The 10,226-nt window shown below is 41.0% G+C and overlaps 1 protein-coding gene across 1 annotated transcript in view; it reads left to right on the forward strand.

Moving 5' to 3' along the window:
* Window positions 1-8,147, forward strand: part of ANKRD31 (ankyrin repeat domain 31) — a 112,406-nt gene extending 104,259 nt beyond the window's left edge. Inside the window, exon 25 of the mRNA XM_073346095.1 lies at window positions 7,996-8,147. Within this exon, the coding sequence (XP_073202196.1) occupies window positions 7,996-8,147 (152 nt within the window). The remainder of the gene's footprint in view (window positions 1-7,995) is intronic.
* The last annotated feature ends 2,079 nt before the right edge of the window (window positions 8,148-10,226 follow it).

A 10,226-nucleotide genomic window follows, 5' to 3' on the forward strand; every position in this document is an offset into this window, starting at 1 on the left:
GCCAAGAGGCAGAGAACAGGACATTGTGGGTAGTGAATGCTGTAAAGCAGATACAGCCTTCACTCCCACCACCCCCCCAATTCCACCCCCACCATACCCTATAGACACACCGCAAACGCACTCTGGTGTATACTTGACTGACAAACAGAAAGTTGCTCTTTGAAAGCCACCCATCTTCCGTCCCTGCGCCTATGTGTCCCCTAATGTAGATGGCAGAAGGCTCAAGCAGCAGCTCACCAATCCAAGCTTTCCTCCTCTGTTCCTGAGGCACTCAGTTTAGTTTTAGATGGCATCAATGGAAACTCTTCCATCTCCAGCAGCCAGTATTCTAGTGAGTTGGAAGGGGAACTGGAGCTACAAGAATGGAAGAGGGAGGAGAAAAGTCAGCAAAAAAAAGTAAGAGTAAGCAAAGAGCAAAAAAAGTAAGAGTAAGCAAAGAAGTAAACAGAAAGAAAGGGTGAAGGGAGAGAGAACACAGACAGAAAACTGGAGAGATGGTGGTTAACTATTTGGCCATTAATTCATCCTGAGGGGCCAACCAAAAAAAAAAAAAAAAAAAAAAAAGGGAGGGTGGGGGCTGTGAACCACTGTGAAAATATGTGTAACATGAATCTCAGAACTGAGGAGCACTAGTTTAGAATGTGTGAATTACAGGCTTTTTTTTTTTTTTTGCTAATTGTTGACTGTAAATTAATTTCTAAAATGATTACAGTGAGACTAAAGAGAGTAGTGACTCAGCTCAGTTATCCACTCAGCTCAAGTTGGATTTATTAAGGGAGAATGGTGGCATTTAATTTACAAAATCTGTATCCGATAGTGTGGGACTGTAGTGTGAGTTTGACCACGAAGCACTCAAAGTCATTAACTGCTGAAGAAAATTCTTTCAATAGGGCCACTTAAATCTATCTTTTATACTTTTAGAAGGTTTGGCTTTAGAAATGCTTTTCTAAAAGGTGCTAGAACACTGTACTCAGTTTCTACAGAAGCTATTTCCTCATTTCCAAACATTTATGTTAGCTCAATGGTTTGAGTATTGGTTGTGAGTTCAGTCCTTGAGGGGGCCATTTAGGGATCTGGGGCAGAAATTGGGGATTGGTCCTGCTTTGAGTAGGGGGTTGGACTAGATGACCTCCTGAGGTCCGTTCCAAGCCAGATATTCTGTGATCTATGTTTTAACCTTAAATGCACATTTTCTGATTTTCACACATTTTACTTTATAATTGTAACATTTTAATAATGCTGTTACAAATTATTGATTTATAGCTTTAGGTCTATCTTGAAATTTTCTCTAAAAATATCCTTAGTTTTTTCTTTTGAAAGAAAAACTCACAAAGAGCCAGAGTATAATCTCTGAATGGATAGGTTCCAGTTTTTTATGCCACCAAACAAAAAAGCAGCTACCAGTTCATCAGCAGGGGCAATATTCGTTGTTGTTGTTTTAACATAACAATGTCTGGTCCCTCCTTCAGTGACATGCTCTTGTGAGACAGTCACAGCAAGCAGCTACCAGGGAGAGAAATCCTTCTAAAATTAATTAAAATAAATCAAAAACTGAGGAGCAAAGGCAATAAGGCGCTGAACTCTTCATAGCTGGCGTGGAGACAGCTCTTTGCCCTGAGGAAGACTCAGGTGACTTGTCTGACAAATTTATCTCCTTATCCAGTCTCTGGCCTAAAGGTATGGTTCTACAAACCAGTAAATCAAACAAGCTTGTCGGGCAAGTCTAAAGCCTCCTCACATGGTTTCAGACTTACAAGTATGGTTCCAGAAACCAGCAGGCCAAGAACTTCTTGTCAGGCCACCAGCAGAGATTCAGATGTTTTCCCCCCAAGGTAAACCTTCCCACCATTACCCTCTGATCCCACTGAGGATTACCAAAAGAAACTACACCATCTGCTCAAGAAACTCCCTGAAAAAGCCCAAGAACAAATCCGCACAGACACACCCCTGGAACCTCGACCAGGGGTATTCTATCTGCTACCCAAGATCCATAAACCTGGAAATCCTGGGCGCCCCATCATCTCAGGCATTGGCACCCTGACAGCAGGATTGTCTGGCTATGTAGACTCCCTCCTTAGGCCCTACGCTACCAGCACTCCCAGCTATCTTGGAGACACCACTGACTTCCTGAGGAAACTACAATCCATCGGTGATCTTCCTGAAAACACCATCCTGGCCACTATGGATGTAGAAGCCCTCTACACCAATGTTCCACACAAAGATGGACTACAAGCCGTCTGGAACAGTATCCCTGATAATGTCACAGCAAACCTGGTGGCTGAACTTTGTGACTTTGTCCTCACCCATAACTGTTTCACATTTGGGGACAATGTATACCTTCAAATCAGCAGCACTGCTATGGGTACCCACATGGCCCCACAGTATGCCAACATTTTTATGGCTGACTTAGAACAACGCTTCCTCAGCTCTCGTCCCCTAATGCCCCTACTCTACTTGTGTGACATTGATGACATCTTCATTATCTGGACCCATGGAAAAGAAGCCCTTTAGGAATCCCACCATGATTTCAACAATTTCCATCCCACCATCAACCTCAGCCTGGACCAGTCCACACGAGATCCACTTCCTGGACACTACAGTGCTAATAAGCGATGGTCACTGTGACAAAGCTCTGTCCTTGCCTCCGTTGGTCCCGCGTTTCCTGGTGGATTTCGCTAGCCTCAGAGGCTCACTGTGACCCTCCATGTAACCCTTCTCTCTTTAGAGACAAGGGTCACAGTCTACTGAGCCATTTTCATCATAAGCCAGCGAGGGAGGTAAGGAGAAGTTATCCTTCCTTGCACAGTCTCTGTTGTCTCCCAGTCTCAGTGATTAATCAGGGGGCAAAGGGTGGGAGGGGGAGCCCGGGCCCACCCCCTTACTCCAGGATCCAGCCCAGGGACCCTAATAGTATCAGCTATGGTAGCTGACCTTTTAGAAACATGACATATACAATTCCCTGAGCTACTTCCCCCACAGCAGCCCTCACTTCCTCAAGCTCCACTTCACCCTTACCTCAGGGCCTCCTTCCTTGTGCCTGATATGGTGTGTACTACTCAGTCTCTCCAACAGCGCAACTTCCTCCCACATTTCCTGACATGCACACCCACCTGACTAACTGGGAGGCTTTTAACTAGTTTCAGCCAGCCCCTGATTGGTTTCAGGTGTCCCAATCAACCTAGCCTTCTCTCTGCCTTCTGGAAAGTTCTTATTTGGCCCCAGGTGTCTTAAATGACCTGGAGCAGCTGCCATTTCACTTATCCTGGTACCAGGGATTTGTTTATCCTGGAGCTAATATATCTATCTCCCACTACTTTTCTATAGCCATCTGGCCTTGCCCCATCACATCACATAAACGCCACCCTATATCGGAAACCTACTGACTGCTATGCCTACCTACATACCTCCAGCTTTCATCCAGACCACACCACATGATCCATTATCTACAGCCAAGCTCTGTGATACAACTGCATTTGCTCCAACCCCTCAGACAGAGACAAACACCTACAAGATCTCTATCAAGCATTCTTACAACTACAATACCCACCTGCTGAAGTGTAGAAACAGACTGACAGAGTTAGAAGAGTACCCAGAAGTCACCTACTACAGGACAGGCCCAACAAAGAAAATAACAGAACACCACTAGCCATCACCTTCAGTCCCCAACTAAAACCTATCCAGCACATCATCAAGGATCTACAACCTATCCTGAAGGACGACCCATCACTCTCACAGATCTTGGGAGACAGGCCAGTCCTTGCTTACAGACAGCCCCCCAACCTGAAGCAAATACTCACCAGCAACCACACACCACACAACAGAACCACTAACCCAGGAACCTATCCTTGCAACAAAGCCTGTTGCCAACTGTGTTCACATATCTATTCAGGGGACACCATCATAGGGCCTAATCACATCAGCCACACTATCAGAGGCTTGTTCACCTGCACATCTACCAATGTAATATATGCCATCATGTGCCAGTAATGCCCCTCTGCCCTGTACATTGGCCAAACTGGACAGTCTCTACGTAAAAGAATAAATGGACACAAATCAGATGTCAAGAATGATAACATTCAAAAACCAGTCACAGAACACTTCAATCTCTTTGGTCACTCGATTACAGACCTAAAAGTGGCAATTCTTCAACAAAAAACCTTCAAAAACAGATTCCAACGAGAGACTGCTGAATTGGAATTAATTTGCAAACTAGATACAATTAACTTAGGCTTGAATAAAGACTGGGAGTGGATGGGTCATTACACAAAGTAAAATTATTTCCCTATGTTTATTTCTCCCCCCCACACACACACACTGTTCCTCAGACGTTTGTGTCAACTGCTGGAAATGGCCCACCTTGATTATCACTACAAAAGGTTCCACGCCCCCTGCCCCGGCTCTCCTGCTCTTTCATGTTCTCTGTGTATATAAATCTCCTCACTGTATTTTCTACTGAATGCATCCGATGAAGTGAGCTGTAGCTCACGAAAGCTTATGCTCAGATAAATTTGTTAGTCTCTAAGGTGCGACAAGTCCTCCTTTTCTTCCCACCTTGGAACATGCTAAAATGTTTGGTTTCACCATTCTACAATCTTGCTAAAGCACTCAGTAATGGTTTTTTTAGTGGCAATCATCTTGATAGCCTAAATGCATTCTGGTTTGCAGAGAAGGTGAAAGATAAATTATCTGAGTAAGAAAATTAACTTCTGTGAGCTAGTAAGGATAAAGGATAACTGTGATTCAATACATGGCCTGTTGTATGTGAGGAATTGTCCTTTAGAGAATGTAGAGCCCCAGGAAATTACTAGAAAATTTAAAGCAGAGAACCTTTTTGGGAAGAGTCTTCGCTGAAATGCTCAGAAAAGATGCTTTCTCTGACACTCTAAAAGGCCTAAAGATTAGGTTGCAGACCATGTCTACCTAAGATTCTCAGTTCCTTCATTAAGAGCTCTGTAGTTCCTAATGCTTAGAAGGTCTACCAGAACTATTTACTTTAGAGAGGTTACAGACTCCAGTCCATACACTATGATCTTATAAGCTCTGTAAAACTTCTGAAGAACTTTATAAAGCTTACAAAAATCTGATAGAGTTCTCAGAACTCTAATTTTTCTGAGCAGCTACATTCAAAATATTAACCCCAAACTTATTTTTAAAATAGCTATGTGTACTGGTAATTAATGAATAAAACAAATTTGGAGATATTAATCTCGTATCTCAAAAATGCCTTGTCTAATTAGTTTCAGACTTTGAGAAGAAGTTTTTCTCTGGCTGGAAACCACATATGGAAATTTTATAAAGGAGTAATATTAGACAAAATATCAACAGATTAGAAGAAGGGGTCAAAATCAGCCTTATAATGGGAAATTTCATACAATTTTAACTATGGAGATGCTACTGCTGGATCGATAATTCTGCTATAAACTGGGGGACCATCAGCTAGAAACAATACAGGAGAAGAAAGGTCTGGGTATATTAGGCAATCAGAGGATGACTATAAGCTACCAACATAATGCAGCCATAAAAAAGCAAAAGTGATTCTAGAATGTGTCAGGTGAGGTATTTCCAGAAGAGAGAGGGAAGTATAAATGCCACTGTACAAGGCACAGGTAAGACCTCATCTGGAATACTGTGTACAATTCTGGTCACCCGTGTTCAAGAGAGAGGAATTCAAACTGGACCAGGAGCAGAAAAGGGCTGCTAGGAGGATCAGGGGAAAGGGGAGGATGTTTTATGAGAGGAGAATAAAAGAGCTGGCTTGTTTCGCCTAGCAAAATGAAGGCTGAGAGGGGAGATGATTGCTCTCTACAAATACATCTGGGTGATAAACATTATGGGGGGTGAAGTGCTATTTAAGCTAGAAGAAAACGTTGGTGCAAGAACAAATGGGTACAAACTGGCCATGAATAACTTTAAGATGAAAAATTAAAAGATGGTTTCTAACCATCAGAGGAAAGAAGTTCTTCCAACAGAAGTAGTGTAGGCAAACATTCTAGTTGTTTTAAAATAGAATTTGATAAATTCATGAATGGGGTTACCTGTCATATAGCATGGAACTGTACAGAGTGACCCAGGAGATCCCTTCCAGTCCTATGTTTCTATAATAATGATAGCCCTTAGCTCCAGATTGTTTTGCAGGTTTTACGTTCCTATATATATAAAAAAATTGCCTCTGAGGTTAACGTCTGTCTGTCTGTCTGAATATAATCTCTTTCAAACTACATTGTGACTTCCACCCAATACCACTATTTCTATCAGTTATTTTTCTAACACATTACCTATAGTCAGGAAGGTAAGTGACTGCCTCTGGAGCTACTGCCTACTGTTTCAGAGATTGGTTGATAAAGGTCTTTGTGTGAACAGCATTGTAATAACCTCTTCAGAGACACACAAACAACTTATTTGATGCTGTCAGCCTTTGCTTGCCTGGGATCCAGGGTATGTGAATGTATGCTGGACATCAGATTGTAGATCCTTAGTACTTTTTGTTCTTCTGTGTCTTATGTTCTGAAATGAACATATTGAAGAACTGTATTCAGTGCTGTTCTAGCTGTGTTTGTCCCAGGATATTAGAAAGACAAGGTGGGTGAGGTAGTATCTTTTATTGGACCAACTTCTGTTGGTGTGAGAGACAAGCTTTTGAGCTTTGAAGAAGAGCTCTCTGTAAGCTCGAAAGCTTGTCTCTCACACCAACAGAAGTTGGTCCAGTAAATGATATAACCTCACCCACCTTGTCTCCCTAGTATCGAAGAATTATCTTTTGGGAACTGAGTGAAATCCTGGTCCGATTGAAGTCAAAAGGAGCTTTGCCATTTTTCACACCGTGCAAGATCCTTCTTTCATTATTTTTTTCAGAGTGCGTGGGGTGGAGTTGTTTTTTGTCAGAAGTCATGTCTTGAAGGACAAAAAGGGTATGTTTCATTTGTGTTAGCTCAATCAAGTTAGCTTCACACAATTGAAAAGCCCCATTAAGATGCAGACTAACGCATCTGAAGCCATGTAGTTGCCTAGTGGGGAGGCTAGGCTACAACATGGCCAGCTAACATGGCTTCAGATATGTTAGTGCAAATCTTAATGGGGCTTTTTAATCATGTTAAGATATTGAGCTAACAAGAGTCCAGCACACATCCTTTTTGTCTGTTAAGACAAGGCCAGAGAGCCCTGGACATTTGAATAGGGACTGAACACTGATCTTTTCATTCTGGTGCCACTCTTATTCTCATGCCAACCCTATTCTTCCTCCTAAGGGCAACTGCTAGCTGTAACAACTCTGCCATGGTTCGCAGCTGCTATGCTTGAGTGTAGCCCCTTTTCAATACTTTCAGCTGCACTGTTATTGTAAGACCTACCATTCCGTCAGTGATAGTTGTGTCCAGAAACCCCATCAAAAATATTCTGACATGCAGCAGTGATAGTGCGTGCAAATGTATTTAATGAAGAAAGGATAAACAAAACAGTAAATAAAAAAATACAGCTTTCCAAAGACCTCAGTTCACTGATTATTGGATTTGAACAGCAAATTCCATACAGCTGCTGAGCTGTTGCCTTGCTACATCTTTCATGAATGAATTTTTATAATGTGACATTGCTACTGTTTTTAATAATGCAAACTAAACCTCATAGGGCCAAATTCTACCCTCAGTTACCCAGTCTCCTTCACTTTATGCATTTTAAAGAAGGTTCCAATCCTGCACATACTCAGGTGACAAGTATTGAAGCCTTAGGCCTGATCCTGCAATTTACTGTGTACAGGTACACTACGCCCTCCATGTAGAGCCCCACTGAAATCAGTGGGGCTCTGTGGGTACAGCAATGTGCCTTCACTATAAATTGCAGATCAGGGCCTAAGATTGTAAGATCCCAGGGCAGGGGATCTGTCACAGTTTATATGTCTATAAAGAGTCATTCACACCTATGATCCTATATAAATAGGAGCGGGAATAATTGGATCTTATTTTAACGTAGTGTTTTTAATCATTTGCTTTTTTCCCCCAACAGAATCGTCCCTCCAGTCTGACTCCTTAAAAAACTCCAGAAGCTTTCTTCAGTTAAATGAGATAGTATTAATAAATAATGAGGAACTTCTGCCATGTCATATAATGGATCAGCATTGGAAGTTCTATGTGGAATGTGAGAATTTTGGATTTTAAGAACGCTTCTGATTTATAACAGTTTTTCTTCATCATCAGTTAAGAGTAAAACTGACTTTTTAGAATTAAATTGCCTTGTTCTAGCATTTAAATAGCTTCTTTAGCCTGGTAATATGAATGTAAATCAGATATACTAAAATATTACCCGGTGTCTGGATTTAATACAAGAAACTTAATTTGCAGCAGCTGAAGATAATTGTCAATGCTGAACTCATGTTTTGTTTTACTATTGAGACAAGGGAGTGTAGAGGCAAACAAAGTCCTTTCATAAATTTGGCACTCACCTCCGGTCATACTCAGTCCCAGCATAGGTGGGTGCAACTCCATTGACTTCAGTGGCATTGTACCTACTTATACAAGGGCTGAATATGTCCTCACTTGTCCAGATAAAAGCAGCACTGCCAGTCAATTTGCAACTAACGTTACAGGCAGTCTGCTTGAGCACACGCCACCCTAAATGACTGTAAAGGTCCATGTATCAATATAAGCAATTCTGTTAAATAGAAATTAAGATAAGCAGCTTTTAAAATAGCTGATTGCTTTACATGACCTAGAAATATATAAACATTTCTAGAAGGTGGGGGAAGGGGATGGGAGCAAGGTGGCTAAAAGCAAAATTTTATCCATTTGAAGTTCTCAAATGTGGGGTTTCTCTGATTATCAGATGTATGCAATCTGAAATGACAAAGGAAGCACTAGTGCACGGCAGAAAGTGAAACGAGGTCATTTACTGGTAAAATGTATTTATTTTTTAAATCTAACAGCAGCTTCAAAATTTGCCCCAGCCACCTGAGGATTTGTATTTGTTTAAATTTTAAAATGTCTGAGTCTTCCCCATTTATACAACATTTGACTACTATCACGAGAGTCACCTGCATTCAAATTGCAGTCTTGCTTTTTCACTCCCTGGATTACAAGAAATAGAAAAGGTGCAAAGGTAACACCCAATACTCTTAACTCCAGAGAATGGGACAGAGTGAGAGACCCATGCCAAAACATGGCAGCCTGTAATAGTTATTGGGGTGTGAATTACTGTCTTGAAGGGAAGTTGAATACTGCCTTAGGCAAAAGGAGACTATCAGAGCATGAACTTGATACAGGGGAAGAAGAGGGATGCTTCTAATGGGAAGTGTGTTAATACTGTGCCCTGTCATGCATTAGTAGTCATTGATTGATAAGGCCTTAAAGATTGAAAAAATACAAACTGTCATGAAGCCAAAAAGGTAAAGGCTTTTGAGTGATAAGTATTCAATAAAAGTCAGTTTCCACATAGAAAAGAGAGAAACCGTTTTTCTGAGCTGCTACAGTGGAAGAATAGAAAGCTAAATCAGTTTAAAGTAAATGGCTATTCAAATATTGTTCATGTCTTGTTTGGAGAAGGCTACCATCTTATTTAAAAAAATAACCTTTGACAATCAGACCTACTGTATTGCTTGTAAGTTTATTTTGAATGTTTTCTTTGTTATAAGGTATTAAATAAAATTGTTAACAAAAATTGTAAGGTCTTGACAGTAACACTTTGTTATAGTCAGTATAATAACATTGCACATGATGGAAGTGCAGATTGAGAGGTGGTGACAAAAATATTGGATCACACGCTGATTCATAGGTGGGGGGAAAAGGATGTAAAGTATTATTTGTAAACTGCTGGTTTTTTACTCATTCAGTATGTGAACGTAAAAAAGCTTAATTTTCTTTGATTTTTTTTCAGTGTTCACATGTGCACTTTAAGCAAGTAATAGCGTTAAGGTGTCAGCTTGACAGCAAGAAATTAATCTGGCCTAACTACTGATTAATAAAATTAGCAAACCTAGTTTTCTACTTTCCAAATCCATACTCTTTTCATAACTTAAAGAAATAGGACAAGAGAAGGGTGGTGTCTTTGTAAATGCTTTACTTTTCATTCCATGCTAAAGAAGCACAGTTGATCCTAGACACTATGCAATACATGCGGGATCATCAGACCCCTGTTCTAGTGGGAATCTAATATGGTGCATTACACCCAGGGTGACAGACAGTAGTGGCTAGTCCTCCCGACCCTTCTGCTTTTAGCAACTGGCTGACTCCTCTTATTTAGTA

The sequence above is a fragment of the Lepidochelys kempii genome, chromosome 5 (genome assembly GCF_965140265.1).
Source record: "Lepidochelys kempii isolate rLepKem1 chromosome 5, rLepKem1.hap2, whole genome shotgun sequence".
Lineage (NCBI taxonomy): Eukaryota > Metazoa > Chordata > Testudines > Cheloniidae > Lepidochelys > Lepidochelys kempii.